At 35.9% G+C, this 19,728-nt stretch overlaps 2 protein-coding genes across 2 annotated transcripts in view; both read right to left on the bottom strand.

Moving 5' to 3' along the window:
• Positions 1-10,165, bottom strand: part of LOC138714633 (galactose mutarotase-like) — a 28,543-nt gene extending 18,378 nt beyond the window's left edge. Inside the window, exons 1-3 of the mRNA XM_069846667.1 lie at positions 9,881-10,165; positions 2,358-2,515; positions 77-286 (exon numbers count right to left, since the gene is read on the bottom strand). Of these exons, the coding sequence (XP_069702768.1) occupies positions 77-286; positions 2,358-2,515; positions 9,881-10,094 (582 nt within the window). The 5' untranslated portion in view covers positions 10,095-10,165. The remainder of the gene's footprint in view (positions 1-76; positions 287-2,357; positions 2,516-9,880) is intronic.
• Positions 10,166-13,907: 3,742 nt separating this feature from the next.
• LOC138714632 (uncharacterized) lies at positions 13,908-19,671 on the bottom strand. The gene is made up of 2 exons (XM_069846666.1): positions 18,712-19,671; positions 13,908-16,955 (listed from the first exon to the last, which is right to left on the bottom strand). Exons 1-2 carry the CDS (start codon positions 19,102-19,104, stop codon positions 16,647-16,649), a joined length of 702 nt encoding a protein of 233 aa, XP_069702767.1. The 5' UTR covers positions 19,105-19,671; the 3' UTR covers positions 13,908-16,646.
• Between the last annotated feature and the right edge of the window lie 57 nt (positions 19,672-19,728).

Below are 19,728 nucleotides of genomic sequence, written 5' to 3'. Positions count from 1 at the left end.
CTCGGTTTTTTTTTTTTGTTGCTTATCTTACTACGTATTGGAGAATGCTCTCTGCATACCAGTTGTTAGTACTCACATGGCCCGCCAGGTTGAAGTACACGTGGTTGGACAGGTTGACAGGGGTCGGCCTGGAGCTCATGGCCCGCATCTCCAGCTTCAAGCTGTTGTCGTCCAACAGACTGTACGCCACTTGCGTCATCACGTCTCCAGGGTAACCCTCCTCCCCGTCCTTGCTCAGATACGTGAACACTACCCTTCCGTTGCTCACATATGATTGCCACACAACCTGCAGTTAATTAAATTAACCATACTTCCATCAGACTTGTCCTCCCCACGGATTTCCTGCACTCTCGTTATGAAATATGTAGTAAAACACTCCAGAAATACAGGGTGATTCATAATAACAGTGAAGTATTTTATTTGGGGATACAGAGAGAGAATCGCCAAACCCACTTCGTCTTACAGGTAGACATTTTCCAGAAGTTATTCCACGAACTCTGAAGAAGAACAACCAACCAGACAGGATTCCATATGTAGTATTGCGAGAGACTCAAAATACAAACAAATTCGACACAAGAGCAGATACTACTGTCCGGGATGCAATGTGCCACTGTGCGTAATACCCTGCTTTCGAGTCTATCACACGACAAGCAACATTTAACGCCTTGATAACAGCACTGGTATTGTACCTCATAAATTAATCCATAAAGAAAATATAAGTTGGTAAATAGTTCAGGAGAAAATCAAAGTGGGACAACTACCAGAGCTGGAATCAAGGTGCACGAGATAACTCGGGATAATAATTCAGGTATGAATGTATGTCTATTTTATAGTGATTTTTTAGGTATGTAAGAAAATTAGTGATGTACAGTGATTCTGTAATATTAAATGATCTCAATCTATACTAATAATAAATCTGTAGCCGAAATTTTTCTGGTAATTTTCGACTTTCCAAAAATAATTGGTCCTAACATATATAATTAACTACCCTGAAACCGAAAATCGCTTTTTTGAAATTTTTGCTTGTATGTCTGTCTGTCTGTCTATGTTTGTTACCTTTTCACGCGATAATGGCTGAACGGATTCCGATGAAAATTGGAATATAAATTAAGTTCGTTGTAACTTAGATTTTAGGCTATATGGAATTCGAAATACATTATTTAAAAGGGGGGTTATAAGGTGGCCTGAATTAAATAAATCGAAATATCTCGCTTATTATTGATTTTTGTGAAAAATGTTACATAACAAAAGTTCATTTAAAAATAATTTGCGATAAGTTTTATTCCTTGAACAATTTTGATAGGACTGATATTTAATGAGATAAATGAGTTTTAAAATTAAAATAACTGCCATCTAAGGCCGTGTAATGAATTAAAAAACAATGACTTCGTCTATAAGGGGCCTTGGACAGCAACAATCGAAAGCTGTGAAAGATAGCCTACAGAGAATGTTTCTGTGTTTGTATGAAGTAATATCGGAAGCTAAATTAACCGATTTGTATAATTAATTATTATTTCACCATTGGAAAGTGTAGTTTCTCTAGATGGACATAATGCTATAATGTTATTACAGTAACTTCTGATATAATATAATATAATATAATATAATATAATATAATATAATATAATATAATATAATATAATATAATATAATATAATATAATATAATATAATATAATGTAATATGTAATATTATATAATATAATTTAAGTTAATTGAAGGGTTCAGAACCATAGTGGGCCAAGCGCCAATTACTGAATAGGCCTACGTAGAAAACAAGGGTTAAAATTAAGTTATTACCATAATTCAATGGAAACCTATAACAAGTAAAATAAAATATACACATTAAATCTAAATGATGTCAATCTTCATTAAGCTATGGTTGCATGTAATAAAAATTAAGAAACATGTTAAAGGAATTGTCATTGCACCAAATGAGTGTCTCTGGACCAAAATGATCGAATTTTAATTATTTGGATGCAATTTAAATTAAGTAACATATTAAACGATATATCCTTCTATCAAACACGAATGTTCCCTGGATCAAATGTCCTATTTTAATTATGTAATTACTTTATATTTATTTCTAACGGGTGCAGCGGAGCGCACGGGTACGGCCAGTACAAAATTAAAAAAAAGATTATTCTTTTTTTTTTTTCATAAAATTGGTAAAATATATAGTAAGGGAAGAGGTTAAAGCGCAACGCTGCAAGCCGGAAGGTCGCGGTTTGATTCTCGATGGGATCATTGATTTTCTTCATTTATCCAATCCTTCCGTCCGCACTATGACCCTGGTATTTACTCAGTCCCTAACAGCCAGGGATGCTATGCTCTTAGTTTTAAGTTCAATAGACGGACCTGGTCGAAGCCCTTGATGCCCCCGTGCAGCTGGAAGTCTCCGGCGTTCTTGGTGAGCTCGAACTCTCGACTGCCGAGTCGGAACCGACCGTTGGCGACGCGGTTCGCAACCCGGCCGAGAATGGAGCCGAAATACGCGTGCTGGTTCCTGATGTAGCCTGGGGGTGAACCAACAAGAATCGTTCAGATTAAATTATTTTGTGGACAGAGTTTCTCTGGTTACTTTGAAAGAAATTATGGCAATTTTTTTTTCGTTGTTGATAACTCTATAGCATCTATTAGATGCTTTATGGTTGTGCTAACAGATGGAGTTACTGTCAACAATGTGACGCTGAAACGTTCAGGTTACTGCCCAGCGACAGTCTGATGTATTTTTATATTTGTGATGATTGGTTAATTAATATTAACCCGGCACACTCACAATCACACTCACATTCATACAAATTTCCAGACTCTAGACACCCAGGGAATTCTTCTTCTTCAAGAAAAATTCACCGAGAGCCGAGCCCGGGAATCGAACCCGGGACCTCCTGAACTGCTGACCAACAGACCACGGAGGCAGTCTAAAAATAGAGAATGGAGCGAGGCGGACCGAGTGGAGAACTACCAAGCATGACATTCATCTTACACTTCTGTTTCCATGGTACCACGAATAACATCAGAGTAAACCAATCTTTCTTTCTGTCCTTGTAGGTCAAAAGTTTACACTAGAAAAATTCTCAGCCTATTAATGTAAAAAGCCATTGCGTTAGAGGACTGACACTACTCCGCGGTCAAGCGGTGTTCGCCGCAAGGATGGCTCAGCTTATGCGCTAAGAGTAACGTAAATGCTGATAACTAGGGCTAGGATTTTGATGACCTATAAATCATTAAAAAATGTCCTAAAACAATGCATTTATGACCTAAAAATCTTTTAAAAATGCCCTTAAAAGTGCCCTAAAAATTGATCTTACATTCTAAAATTGGCTTAATAAGAAAAGGAGTTTTGTGCTACTTAATATTTAGACTAGTAATTAAATTAAATTCTAGTACCAACATTTAAGTTTATTTAATTTAACATATTTTTTTCTAAGTGGTACATTTAATTAATTATTTTACCTGATGTAGTTTCCATGTAGCCCATCACAAGGCCACTCTTATACGGAATTAGCAAGTATAGAGGGGTCTATATTGAAGGGATGGTTGGACTGATCCATTACATGGGTTGTACTACGTTAAAAGGGGAATATTTGTGTAAGAAAACAATTAAAATATTATACAAAATAATGGGTATTAGCTACCGGCGTAGCTCGGTCGGTTAAGGCGCTTGCCTGCCGATCCGAAGTTGCGCTAGGGCGCGGGTTCGATTCCCGCTTGGGCTGATTATCTGGTTGGGTTTTTTCCGAGATTTTTCTCAACCGTAAGGCAAATGTCAGGTAATCTATGGCGAATCCTCGGCCTCATCTCGCCAAATATCATATCATTATCACCAACTCCATCGACGCTAAATACCTCGTAGTTGGTACAACGTCGTTAAATAACCAAGTAAAAAATAAAGGGTATTAATGGACAAAATATGTAGACAAAATATCAAAGGAAATAAACATTATTTTATATTAATAATGGGGATTTGTGGCCAAAATTAAATGAAAATGCCTCAAAAATGTCCGAATAACACAAAAGATGCTCTTATGAGTTGAAAAAGGCAAAAAATGCAACAAAAAAAAACGCCCTATCAAATACGTCTTAAAACACTCAGTTTATCACATAACATATAAATGCTAAAGCGGCTATGTTTCTGGCTTACTAGAGAAAAGATGCAATTTCATCAAAATCCTAGCCAGCCCTACTGATAACCTATAGCATCGATGTGCGCTGCAGTCGCTTTCAAATTATAAATGGATATCTCTGTATAATTAATTTTTTAACACAACTTTTTCAGTCGACACTAAATGGACCGCCCCTTTTGTTGGTTTATTCTACATAATACAAAGAAGGGTACAAAAAATCATCTGATAAGAAGAGTGAATATGAAAAGGGGTGAAAGTGTCACCACACTTATTTCTTTCGTGAAATCGATTCAATTTTTAAAAATTATGTTTTATTTAACGACGCTCGCAACTGCCGAAGTTATAATATCAGCGTTGCTGGTGTGCCGGAATTTTGTCCCGCAGAAGTTCTTTTACATGCCAGTAAATCTACTGACATGAGCATATTGCATTTAAGCACACTTAAATGGCATCGACTTGGGCCGGGATCGAACCCGCAACCTCGGACACAGAAGTCCAGCACTCTACATAATGCGCCACCCAGGCTGACGAATCGATTAAATATACCGCTGGATACAACATGAGAACGGTTGGTAATGCCATTTCAGTCTGGACCTTTCACATTTTCCTATAATATTCACTTTTCGTTATTATTCATGAAGTTGAGCACTGTAGTTTTGATTTCAAGAAGATCCATTAATTTTTATGAAAAATTATTATGTTTCAGCATTCAAAAATAAATTTTTGGCCTTAGAAATGAATTATTGGAGACGATCAGCAGGCATTTCAAGAAGAGATAAAATTAGGATATGATCAGAGAGAAAATGCAAGTTAAGAATGATATTGTAGAGGATATTTTCACAAAACAACTAATATGGTATGGGCATATGATGCGAATGAATACGGAAAAAGACGAAAAATATTTCTACAAAATAACCTACTCCTGACTTTTCATTTAGGTAAAGTCAACACGTGTACGCGCTATGAAGGAGCATGGGGTGCATGGAGGTAGAGCTCCATGCTTTCATAGCTTCGGCACTAGAATGGGGTGGTGTGGTCGGATTCAAGCTCCGACAGTCTTTCACCACCGAAAGGGCCTGATATTCAATTTGATAGGACATTGAGTGAAGACAAGGGCAGTTCCTGGAAGTTTTGGCGACGAGAGAAGTCCTACCACCGCCCGGGATTGAACTCGGGACCTTCCAACGCGTAGTCAGTTGTTCTATCAACTGAGCTATCCTGCCGCCACTGTCTTTTAAAATTCAAAATATTGTTTTCTTTACACACTACGCGATTACTTGAGACTCTAAAGTAATTTTCTGCATCACATTTGCGCAGTGGCTTGCATTGCTAGCCTCCGTAATTTTATTCAGGAAGGAAGATAAGGGAACTGGCAGCGTGCAGGCCTCTCGTGACTAATTGATGGCGCTGTAATCTCACGCTCACACGGAGCATGCGCACTTCGTTCGGTCAAATACCGACACTAGAGGTCATGTAGGTTTCCTTATCAAAGGTCATCTGGAAATTTCACACGTAAACAATAAATAACAGAATATAACATACCATACTGAAGATGTCGGTGATAATATCAAAACAAGAATGTAATAATAATAATAATAATAATAATAATAATAATAATAATAATAATAATAATAATAATAATAATAATAATAATAATAATGGAAATGACACAAATAAACTATATGTTTAACAACAAGAGCATAATCTCGCTTTCATTAAATTTCATTTATCTGTAACCAGGCAACAATAGTTTAACAAAAAACATTATATCAAAAGTGACAAGAGATTCATAGGATCCTTGTAACGTACAATGTTTGTGCTCTTGGTTGAGTGTTGCTGTAACATTTAGATTTTCAACAAATTGATGCTTATTTACAAAGACGTTGAATACAATTGAGAGTGAAATAAATTTAATGTAATTTATGTGTTGTCTTCTTGGTTATTTTTTCTGGGCTAGTTTTTTGACCCACCGGTCAACGAACTGAGCGAGTTTCCAAGTGACATGCACAATAACGCAAACTTTTAGACAATGATTGGTGTTCTTTTGGAAGAAAACTAGCTTCAAATATGACAGAGGTCTGAAAAAATAATGTATATATGTATAAATCATATTATTTAAGCACAATTGATAGTACTAATGTACAAAAATTGTCAAATAAATAAATAAATAAAACTATATAAATCATACAAATGAACTGAGCGAGTTTTGGAACCACACTGTACAATTGTATACAATTTATTTGTACAAGTATTTATCTGTAATGATCGATTGCTAAGCAAAATGACGTCGGAATAGTGACTAACTCACTGCCGTTGCTAAGCAACTGACGTGAGAATAGTGTGACGTAATGTAACCGTAAATCATCCTACAACCGACGTCAGATATTGAAATTTTCGTAACACTTCAATCATGTGACACTCGATATTGTTAAGAGCATAACCTATATTTTCATAAACAGTATTACTGATTTCATTTTTGTTTTGTTACCGATAAGCTGCTATAATTTAATGTGTAACACTTTTATTAAGCCGCCAATGCTTATTTACTATAATAGTCATTTACATGAATAAGATTTTTACATGAACGTTTTCGATACCATTTTTTGTATCATCTTCAGATGCATTATAAATAAAATTAACAATTAACATTTGTAAATGATTGAAAACCTAGCCATTGGTGTGTGTGTTCTGTGAACTTCTTTTCGTGATTAAGTGTGTGATACATTTATGGATGTCGCTTGTCTACTAGTAATTAGTGCTAATAGTAATACTAAGCTTACTTAATATCAATCAATTTCTAAAATGCAATATAAAACTTATAGTATAACACCAATATAAAAACTTTTATAAAAGAACACTTGTTTGGTCGTTTTTGTTATTCTGTCTTTGAGTTCTGTTGTGTCTTGCCTTTTAATGGAGCGATATAACTGTTCCCTCTTTGTTTTTATATAAAACTTCATAATATTATATATAAATAACAAAAACAAAGAGGGAACAGTTATATCACTCCATTAAAAGGCAAGACACAACAGAACTCAAAGACAGAATAACAAAAACGACCAAACAAGTGTTCTTTTATAAAAGTTTTTATATTGGTGTTATACTATAAGTTTTATATTGCATTTTAGAAATTGATTGATATTAAGTAAGCTTAGTATTACTATTAGCACTAATTACTAGTAGACAAGCGACATCCATAAATGTATCACACACTTAATCACGAAAAGAAGTTCACAGAACACATACACCAATGGCTAGGTTTTCAATCATTTACAAATGTTAATTGTTAATTTTATTTATAATGCATCTGAAGATGATACAAAAAATGGTATCGAAAACGCTCATGTAAAAATCTTATTCATGTAAATGACTATTATAGTAGATAAGCATTGGCGGCTTAATAAAAGTGTTACACATAGGATTACTGATGTTTGGATTGCTATATATTAAGCAAGATTAAGAGGAAATTCTGTACCTAATAAATTAAATGCAATGAATAACAAGGTCAAATCTGGCAATTTTATATTCGAGACAAATTTCTATTATTATTATTATTATTATTATTATTTTTATAAGTGAATTTTTTTTATCATTTTCCCATATTTTATGAGAATTACAAAGCAGTAATAATTATAGTTCATAATCAGCGGCACTCTTTGGCTAATTAATATTCTGAAGCTAAAAATGCGTTGTTAATTCCATAGTTGCTTCATACAGACTTTCTTTATTTATTTTTTTTTTTTTTCAATTTTAAAGTACAAAATTAATTTTTTCTTACGCATTTATCACAATTGTTACAAATCGCGACATTCTTGTAAACTGTATAGTAGGATGCAAAACTGAGCTGTAAAGAGCCAAGTTGCTAGAAGTCGTGTGATTTGTAACAATTGTTGTAATAAGTGTGTAAGAATAATGCAGTTTTTAGTTAAAAATTAAAAAAAAATATGTACAAAGCAACTAAGGAATTAAGAACACATTTTCAGCTTCAGCGAATTAAAAAAAATATACTTCTGAATAGTTCATTCTCTATTTGTAACAGTCTTTTACCCTTAAAACTAAAGGAAGATGGTATTTTTTAACAACTTCAAATTAGTGCAACTCTGAAATTATTGAGAATGAAACACATATTTATATGGCAATTTTTGCTCAGAATTTCTTCAGAAACAAGCTTCTAAGTAGCGGTAATTCCTCGTGAATTATCCTGTGTAAGTTTTTATCTAAATAGTTTTAGAAGTTAGCTAATGGTTTTAAATTCTACTCCATTTTACGGCAAAAATACTGAGTTAGCTCTATGACAGCGTGTGTGCCTCCAGACTAGCCAACCCGGTTTCGATTCCTGGCGAGGTCGGAAATCTTTCTTATAAAATTTCTACTTCGCGATTAGGAGAGGTGGCGGTGCACAACTTCTAATCACTAGATTGTGCACCAATATGCCTGGGTTAAATCCCAAATCTCTCCGCAGTGCATATGAAGGGAAGGCTTATGTCACTGTTGATAGTGATCCGTCGGACGGGGATGTTAAGCCTGGCGGCTCCCTTGGTGCTATTCGACAAGAATAGGCTACGTGCCGGCACCGGGCTTCCTCTTCTCCCTTCCTCATTTTCATCATCAGTCTCACCCATTCCCTATACTACACTTACACGAACACTTACACATACACTCACCCTAGTACACGACGTAACTATCCAGATACACAACATGCATAGCGTGGCCCGCCGAAGTGGTGTGCAACTTAAAAGTGGGCCACAGTCCTGCCATCTATCTGCAGTAAGCGAAACCCGAATCACGCAAGTGAAGCGGGTAGGGATTGGATACATACATACACGCACGTACATACACATTTAAACCTACCTGTAACATTCATGGAAAGAAGTAAATTTGTTACGTTACAGACAATCCTAAGTGTTCAGAATGGGAAGACAATATTTATTACTGTTTGTGTTAGGGGAGAGTTAGGTAGTATCGGACATCGGGTAATATCGGACAGTGAGTTTCTTTCATCTACCACACGATGATAGTACCTGATTGACATGGTTACGTTTCTGTGATGTCGCATAGAGAAACGTAACCATGTCATTCAGGTACTACCATATGGTGGTAAATGAAAGAAACGCACTGTCCGATATTTTTTTAAGTTGCTTATTTAACGACGCTGTATCAACTACGAAGTTATTTAGCGTCGATGACATTGGTGATAGCGAGATGAGGCCGAGGATTCGCCGTAGATTACCTGGCATTCACATTACGGATGGGGAAAACCCCGGAAAAAACCCAACCAGCAAATCAGCCCAAGCGGGGCTCGAACCCGCGCCCGAGCGCAACTTCAGATCGGCAGGCAAGCGCCTTAACCGACTGAGCCACGCCGGTGGCTCTGTCCGATATTACCCGATGTCCGATAATACCCAACTCTCCCCTAACATTGAAGGTAAGAATTCTGGGACGAAAATGAATAGCGAACCAAAAATATGAGACAGAAAATTAAGTATAGGACGGAATCGACTATCCATGACCCGTATTGTCCCCAAAACTTCACCCCTGCCTATTTTTACCATTGCAAATGTTAGCTGCAGTGAGGAGGGGTGAAGAGTGTCGGTGGAATGATAGAGAAACGGGAGTACCCCGAGAAAACTATCTGAAAAGTCTATTTCCATCACAAATTCCATCACGACCTGGCCGGAGATCGAATCGGGGCCGCCTGGATGGAAAACTAGCGCGCTAGCACATGGTAAGACCTACCACAGACAAAGCATTTACCTTCGAGGTCGTCGAAGCCCAGCACCACATCGTGGATCCTGCCCTTGCTGTCAGGACACTTGACCGACGTGATGGTCGCGCCATAGCTGATGACCTGCACCTGCACGTTGTTCTTGTTGGTCAGCGTGAACCGTCGCACGATGTCCGCGATCTCTTTCTCTGGATTTTTAACGAAGCCGAAACCATCTTCGATTATCGTTGTGCCTTCTGGCATGCCTGCAGATTTTGATTAAAACTAAACGGGGACGAAGCTAAGAGACAACTGTGAAGCGACGTTGCTAGGCAATGGAGACACGCAGATTATTGCGTAACTAGAAGTGATAACTGCAAGAGAGCTGATAACTGCAACTAGTGTCTGTTGCCAAACAATTTCTATTACGTGCTAAAATTACTTAATACATAAACAAATCGTTAAAATATTAGTCTATATTTAAGCAGGGAGATGCACTATCACCTTACTTTTTAACTTCGCTCTAGAATATGCCAATAGGAAAGTTCAGGATAACAGGCAGGGTTTGGAATTGAACGGGTTACATCAGCTTCTTGTCTATGCGGATGACGTGAATATGTTGGGAGAAAATACACAAACGATTAGGGAAAACACGGAAATTTTACTTGAAGCAAGTAAAGCGATCGGTTTGGAAGTAAATCCCGAAAAGACAAAGTATATGATTATGTCTCGTGACCAGAATATTGTACGAAATGGAAATATAAAAATTGGAGATTTATCCTTCGAAGAGGTGGAAAAATTCAAATATCTTGGAGCAACAGTAACAAATATAAATGACACTCGGGAGGAAATTAAACACAGAATAAATATGGGAAATGCCTGTTATTATTCGGTTGTGAAGCTTTTGTCATCTAGTCTTCTGTCAAAAAATCTTAAAATTAGAATTTATAAAACAGTTATATTACCGGTTGTTCTGTATGGTTGTGAAACTTGGACTCTCACTTTGAGAGAGGAACAGAGATTAAGGGTGTTTGAGAATAAGGTTCTTAGGAAAATATTTGGGGCTAAGAGGGATGAAGTTACAGGAGAATGGAGAAAGTTACACAACACAGAGCTGCACGCATTGTATTCTTCACTTGACATAGTTAGGAACATTAAATCCAGACGTTTGAGATGGGCAGGGCATGTAGCACGTATGGGCGAATCCAGAAATGCATATAGAGTGTTAGTTGGGAGGCCGGAGGGCAAAAGACCTTTGGGGAGGCCGAGACGTAGATGGGAAGATAATATTAAATGGATTTGAGGGAGGTAGGATATGATTGTAGGGACTGGATTAATCTTGCTCAGGATAGGGACCAATGGCGGGCTTATGTGAGGGCGGTAATGAACCTTCGGGTTCCTTAAAAGCCAGTAAGTAAGTATATTACGTAATTAACAGTTTTGTACCGGGACATCACTTTATTTTTCCTTGCATTTTTATTGTACCTGCGTTTCTGAATGTATACTTGACTCCCATCCCTTTCACTAATTTCCTTGCTAACGTCGCCACACAAACTTACGGCCGCTGTTGCTAGCAGTGAAGTAAACAGTACAGAGTACAGTGTGTTTCAGAAATATGTTGCATCTTCTATAAAAGAAAGACCTTATATTATTGAAGTTTATTTTCACACAGGTATGGTGTGTAGCATAACTGAATTTATCTGTGTGGGCTGAGCAGAAGTGAAGGTTAGAGTTACCAAAAGTACGGTACCCTACAATATGGTGCGGTACTTAACAGGATTATTTAAATAAGTGTTTGTAGGTATGAAGGACAATGATGGAAACTGGAATTACAATATAACCGAATGTGAACAACAGTTTTTTTTACGCTTTCCTGATTATACCATTACGGAATATTTTCGTAGAAGCGTCATTAATCTGGTAGATAAATTTAGAGCAACAGGGTGTACAGAAAGGAAGAAAAGTGTAAGATGGCCAACAAAGGTGACAGAAGATGCTGTAGAAGATGCCAGAGAAAGGATGCAGCGAAGTCCTAATAAGTCGGTCAAGAAGCTAGCTGTAGAAATTGGGGTTTCTTACGGAAGTGCTCACAAAATTCTCAGAAATAAATTAGGTTAGTAATATGATGAATAAAGTAGACATTACGTAATGAATATAACCGCCTGAAGAGTTGAGTTTGTGGAAAAAAAAAAGTTATTACTCCACTATTTTTTGATAAAATACCGTAAAAGTAATGATCAAGTTGAAAATCGTAATACTGTATTTCCCTGTAACATAAATGGATACACTACTTTTCTTTCCTCCTATAGCTAGTAAAATGATTTGTTTACATATTGCACTAGTAACATCAAACTCCTGTAATGGAAGGGGGTAACAGTGTTTCCGAGTATAGCCAGGTTAATGTTAAAAATGTTGGTAAAAATAAAGTGATGTCCCTGTAGATATTTGATAGCCGTCCCAACCAGGGTTTAATAATCGGCCTCCTAATCAATTCTAAATGAATTTTTATATTTAATTCAATTTTTTCCTTAATAGAAACCCTAGTTAGGTAGGCTATCATTGAGAAATTTATTGGAAATGCAACAAACGATTTAGATTACAAGACAAATTACATTTTATAAAGAATATAAGTGATGATTAATTATGCAAATCGATGACTTCAGTGCAGTGAAGGATATCATGTCCAGGGTGCTGTCAGGAACTTTTAATTTCGGAAGACTTCTAAGGACTCCCGTGGGATTGTGCCTCTAGCCCCAATCATAATTCCTATAACGTCCCATGTCTTGATGTTATATTTGATCCCCAAATCGCTGCAGCATGGCAGATAAATTGCTAGTTTTTCTTTGCAGACTTCTCTAGGTTGTTCCTCTCTGTTCTCAAAACGGACTGTGGAATCGAGAATGAGTCCACAATTTTTTTTCGGTCTATAATAATGATATCTGCTCTTTTAGTTGAACTGTCAGCAGAAAGGCACCCAATTTCCTCGTACACCTCATACTTATCAGCCCGGCGAAGTTCATTGGCAATCATGGAGCGAATTTTATTATGACGTTCAATTCTCAGTAATTCTCCCTTCCGGCAAAAACCCAGTACATGGGCTAAGGTTTCTTGCTCATCGCATCTTCTGCAATGGGCAGCACCAAATCTTCTGCCTGGGAGAGTTCTGACTGAGATAATAGTCAATTCATATTGTCGTTGGGGTTTATGTTCTACTATTTCTTTTCTTTTAACTTACGTAGCCCGGGATTTGAAAACAAATCCTTTCCTGAATTTTTATTTCTTACATTTTTTTTATAATTTTCTAAAAATTAAAAGTCAAAATTTGGTTGCAACAATATCATGAACAATATTTTATACTTTTTCATTACAGAAACACAATATTATTTTATAAAAAAAAAATTGACAATTTTCTACTTAAAGTCAAAAACACAAAATGGCGATTCAACTCGAAATCTATCCTAACATGCGTATCATGTCAGTTTTGTTTGAGGGGAGGGGAATCAAGATTTTTTTTTAGAAAGACCTTATAGAGTTTATCGCGAAACGTATTTCCTCTTAAATTAACTGATTTTCATACCGTAAATTGGACCAAAGTTGACTGCTGTCGTTAACCAATAGCATCTACTTGACCATAAAACAAAATAAATGAATGAAATTTTAATTTTAGGAATTTATTAGGTGGATGCATAAGTTCGTAGCGTTTTTGTTCGTCATCACAACGCTGCGATGTTAGGAGATTGTTTATTGTTTAATCTTAGCATGTAGGCTTTCACGGCCGGTGTCTAGTTGAAACAGAGCTTCCGGGCTAAGATGCCATGGTCTACTGGTGCAGATGTTACCAGACGTTTCGTCTATTCCTGCGGCAGACATCTTCAGTGGTTAGGTATCCTAGGTCGAAGTATCGTGCTAGGGGTACCTGTAGCAACTGATAACCTGACTGGTTGCTTGTCCTTATTTATAGACCCAGGATGTTTTCTCGTGTAAATATATATTTTTTTATTTTTATAATTTATTTATTTATAATCAAATTTAAATACACATTTATTACAATTATTACAATCAAGAAAGTACAAAAATACATATTAAATATAATAGAAACAAAAATACATTAAAAAACTATTATATACATAAAACAAGAATGAACATGTCAAATATTTAAATAAAAACAGAAATTCAATTAAAGAATTTACCCCTGTATGAGCAAATGCTCGTGGTCAGGAGATCAAAATCACACTGTAGATAAGCAGAAAAAAGAAGAAGACAAAATAAATAATTACCTAACATACCGGTAAGCAATAAAATAGCACAGATTACAAAAACAAGAGCTTATATGATAAAAAGCAATCACAATTCAGGTGGTTACAAACAAATGGATTAAGTAATATTTCTAAAAAAAATTATTTAAGTACCGTAGATTCACGGTAAACTAAAGCATTTAAAATTTCAGTGGTAAAGAGATACATCTTTTAAGTACATCATATATTAACATTTAAAATTAAAACTTCACGAATTTACGAAAGCTTAGTAACTTTTAATCACATTTTATGGAAAATAACATAAATGCACTTACACTCTTTGCTTCTGATTGCCTCAATTGAAAACTTTCAATTTAAAATTCACCGTACTTATATTAGCTAAAACAGGCTACTGAGAAATTAATTTGTTGTAAAGTTTTAAGCCATAGTTGAAGCCATGTTTCATACCAGCAGTCCTTGAACTTTTGGATTCTGTGAAATGAAATATGTTTCTTCTCGTATTATAATTATGCCAATATGTATTGAAATTTTTCTTGTTCTTATAAAAGAAAGTTAATAATGTATATTTATACATATGCTCCAATTTCAAAACGTTAAAATCCAAATAAAGAAGTTTAGTAGGGTAATCAATAGACATTTTTACAGACAAATTTTTATTCATCTATACATCTTGATTACACAACTTTTAACACTGTATCGCTTCGGAATATGTATGATAAGACTTTCCTGTGTTAAACTTCAACGTATCTCGTTTACATGTTTCGTTGTTGGTCTTGGCGCCTCTTGTTCTGTTTCCTGTGAGGGTGCGTTCGTGTGGTATAGTGTAGAGTCAAAGAGTGTGTGTGTGTTTTGAAGTTGAGTTGTGTGTTGAGAATTTCGTTGGGGTGTGTTTTTGAGTGTCTGTATATTTCATATTGTTCTAGTGTTTTAGTTTCTGGCTTTTTGGTTGGATGTGTAGTATTTCCATGTCTGTGTTGATGTCTCTGTGGGTGTGGTTAGCATTTGTGATGTGTTCTGCATATGTGGAGGTGTTTTGTAATTTTGTTATGGCTGTGATGTGTTCTTTGTAACGTGTTTGAAACGATCTGCCTGTCTGTCCTATGTAGAAGTTGTTGCACGTGTTACATTTGAGTTTGTATACGCCTGTGTGGTTGTATTTGTTTGTTTGTGTGTTGAGATGTTTTTGTAGAGTGTTATTTGTTCTGTATGCGATGTTGTAATTTAATTTCTTGAATGATTTTATTATTCTCTTCTGTAGTAAATCCAGCGGATTTAGAAACACTACCCCAAACGACAATGCCATATTAGTTGTTTGCTCACCGCTTCATCTATGCCATCTGACAAGCAGAAGAAAAAAAGTGAAAAATATGCAGTAAAATGTGGCACTTAAACAGAAGTGTTTCATGTGATTACCATCTGCTGAACAAGTTACGAGAAATAGTAATTGATGATTATAAGAACTACCAAAGAATGACGAAGATGCATTTAATCTGTTACTGGCTAAAGTTGTGCCTTATATTGGAAAGAAAGAAACAGCATGAGAGAACCAACATCACCAAACTAAGACTCATTGCTACACTCAGGTACCTAGCAATTGGTAGAACCTTTGAAGACATGAAATTTTCAATGAGAAAATCCCCTCAACCAACAGGGAGGAAGGGATTGAATAACTCTGTGGCAAGGAGGAAAAAGGTCTTAAGTCAATTTTTTGTGAAAATGAGATTTTTATAATTCTGAAAGTGGAAACAATTCTCTACAATCTGCTAAAACGGCTAAAGTCAAATAAGACTCCTGACTGGATTTATAGAGTGTTACCAAATGTCGTAAGAATATTTAATACTTTATTCCTTACAAACCATCACACGTTTACTTTCCATGCTTCCCTATTAAAAAGGTCTAACTTGTATTTTAGCCATTTTATCACATACTGATGCCCTTTCCTTTTAAAACTTTAAGCACCAGGTAAACAGTCCTATATTGTTTAAGACCCATTTTGCATTCCTAATAATTTACATTTCCCATTTATTTTGACATGAAAGAGGTCTTATGTTTACATAGTCCCTTCTACTCAGTTTGGCTTCTAATCTTAAAAGGGCTTAAGTGCGGCTATTTTTGGAAATAATCAAGAAAATTGTTAAATGAGCAACATTACCTATTTTAGAAGAAATATAAACAAATATCAAGAAAAAAGTCTTAGTTAAAAAAAACTCTATAATTGACACAAATTTCAATCTTTCTACTGCTCTCCTGAAAAATACAAAATTTTTACTTAAGATCTTTTTCCTCCCAGCCACTGAACTATATTCAGGTAAGCATACATTTATTTTAAATCAGAAAACATATTTCCGTATTTAGCTGTATAAAAAACAAACTTAAAAAATAAACATGAAAACATGAAGGAAAAAAAATTGAAATCTGTTACAACATGAAAAGTAATACAATCAAGTTAAGTTATTCGAGTGGTTCATCATAAAAAAACGTTTCCAACAAATTTCTAGCAGATAGATTTCGAGATTGGAGTCTTCAGAAATGTCAGAAGACACTGAGTACCCTAATCATTTCATTCATGGGTTGAGGGCGGATTCGACGAATGAGCTGAGTTGGCCACATAGCTCCACCTGGTCAACACGCCCATTTGTGCATCCACCAATGCTTCAGTTATCACCCTATCGGCAAAAATAAGCTGGTCCTTTGTCAATTTCTTCAATTTAGCCGCATATCCTTTCGCCATTATCAAAAATTCGTCATCTTCTTTCTCCAGATAACTCGTAGCTGCACGAAGGAAATCTTGTGCTGAGGTTGGGTTAGGAATTATCTTTCTTTTTTTCCTGTATGTAGGAAGCAAAGAGTTGGTGTGGATAGCACTAACCTGAAAATAAAGAAAATGACGGGCCTAATATTTCGTCGAAAAAACAATTACAAATAATAATATAAAGATAAATAAAATATTATATTTTTTTAATTACCTATATTTGTTAAGACATTTCTGTAAACAAATAAATACCGGTAAATCTTAAAGATTCCTTTAATTTCCATTACATCATTATTCATTTCAGATTCCACATGACGAAGGACAATGGGAACAGATAGCTGAGCATTTTGACATGAAATGGCAATTTCCACATTGTCTAGGTGCCGTAGATGGCAAGCACGTCCAAATAAAAAAAAACCTCAAGGATCTGGGTCATGGTATTACAACTACAAGAAGATGTTTAGCCTTATCTTACTGACAGTTGTTGATGCGAATTATGAAATTCTGCTAGCTGATATTGGCACGAATGGAAGGATTTCTGATGGCAGCAAGATTAGAAACACTATATTTTATGGTCTTCTTGACAAGAATGTGCTCAACATATCAGCTTCCTCACAATTTTCATATAGTTATACGTGGAAACAGATTTTTATGTGCTAAAAACTTGAAAATATTTATTTTTTTATATAGTAAAATTATGTAAAATATGTATAAAATTGAAAACATGAATAAAAATTGTAAAAATATTTTGTTTCAATATTACAAAATTTTAAGCATTATAAAAAAGAAATCACTCACCAATCATGTTGAGACAGTGGTGGATTCAAATAACTGACTCTTGCAGTGAAGAATAGAGACTTTCTTCAAGTTTTCCAGCACAAACTGATGTTAGTTGTCTCCAAACAATGCACAATACTGGGAGAAGGACTGTTCAATGTCGCAAGAAGTTAATTTTGCATATTTCATCAAAGGAATGTCACTAACTCTCAATTCCATCAACGTCTCCTTGCCATTCCAAAACTTTGGCTGCTTTACACATAGTGCGAAATCCATAATTATTTTCAAACACACTTTTAAATTTCTGTATAATAGATTCTACTTTACGACATTTGAGCAAATGAATTTTTTCTCAACGCCATGAACCTCAATCAACAAGTTGGTTGACATTTCTATGTGAAACTTTCATTCTCACCGTATTTTACATTGTAAAAATGACAGATATACTTTCAATTGTTGGAGTCACCTATATAACGTAAGCTAATCTATCCTATTTTAACATAATTGCTACATGCTGTAAGTTCATATTTATCTGTAGGATAGTACCGGTATTTGGAATATGTATGGTAAGACTTTCCTGTGTTAAATTTCAACGTACCTCGTTTACACGTTTCGACCTATTTATGGGTCATCTTCAAAACTGGTCGTTGTTGGTCTTGGCGCTACTTGTTCTGTTTCCTGTGAGGGTGTGTTCCTGTGGTATAGTGTAGAGTCAAAGAGTGTGTGTATTTTGAAGTTGAGTTGCGTGTTAAGAATTTCGTTGGGGTGTGTTTTTGTGTGTCTGTATATTTCATATTGTTCTAGTGTGTTTAGTTTCTGGCTTTTTGGTTGGATGTGTAGTATTTCCATGTCTGTGTTGATGTCTCTGTGGGTGTGGTTAGCATTTGTGACGTGTGCTGCATATTTGGAGCTGTTTTGTAATTTTGTTATGGCTGTGATGTGTTCTTTGTAACATGTTTGAAACGATCTGTCTGTCTGTCCTATGTAGAAGTTGTTGCAGATCGTTACCATACATATTCCGAAGTGATACAGTGTTAAAAGTTGTGTAATCAAGATGGATAGTATTTGGCTGATTTGTGTATTGATGAATACTTACTGAGCGGTGAGGATCGTCGTCCTCGTCCCCTTCATCCAACGTCGACACACTCGGTTCAGGCATTTCTTGATCGACCAGGAACAACAATTCGTTGAAATACCAAAGAACAGGGATGTAAACATCATCACCCGAAGCCCCCGATTTTTTGGAGTCATTAACTTTTTTGAGCTCCTTCCGGAACGCTGAGCGAAGGTTGTTAATTTTTTTCACTACAGTTTCGCGTGAGGCATCAGGCTCAATCACTTTTAACTTCTCGATTAAGGAGTCATATGCGGCTGCCTTTTTTCTTCGGTTACTGTAGTGTGGATGTTCTAAATTCCAAAGTTCAGGTAACGATCGGTATGTTTCAATAAAAGCAAGTATTGCTTCTTTCTTGGTAGTAGTTGTAGTCATGGTCACGGCGAAACGACTGAGGAAACGTACAGGTTAACTGTGTGAACTGCACAGTTTATCGACGCAAACGTGGCTGGCGCTGTAAGTCTGGCAACATAGACCCGCCCAACAACAGAGCAATATATATTTATCCATGGCACAGAGCTCGGTTCGTATTGTACAACGAGCTCGTTGGTATTGTATCGATGTGTTTGTCGCTAGCAGCGAATTCTATACTAGTATAGAGCTCACTGTTTAAAATTAAAACATGTAAACTATATAGCATAGCATAGGTCTGAGGCCTACGTTATTACCGGTACGGACTGCACAGTTTATGCAGTTATGACGTCACATATGATAAACTGCACAGTTTAACTGAGCGTGTATGGGGGCCCTTTACAATATTTACACCACAGTAGACTGTGATTACACCACACCATAATCAAATTATACTCATTTTTACTGGTGAAACCGTAGATGGTTCTCCAAGATTATTTATTTACATCATCATTTTGATTTACACTACAACGTTGCTTTTAAATTCTATGTAAAAATTAGAAAACCTAATCAGTACGATCACGGCCCGAAATCGCTCAGGCAATATTGTAGGTGCGCGCGCAATCAACATCCACTCGTCAGCTGATC

This window comes from Periplaneta americana, chromosome 15 (assembly GCF_040183065.1).
Source record: "Periplaneta americana isolate PAMFEO1 chromosome 15, P.americana_PAMFEO1_priV1, whole genome shotgun sequence".
Taxonomy (NCBI): domain Eukaryota; kingdom Metazoa; phylum Arthropoda; class Insecta; order Blattodea; family Blattidae; genus Periplaneta; species Periplaneta americana.
Note: the sequence above shows the minus strand (reverse complement) of the source record. Positions and strands in the feature narration are given on the sequence as shown.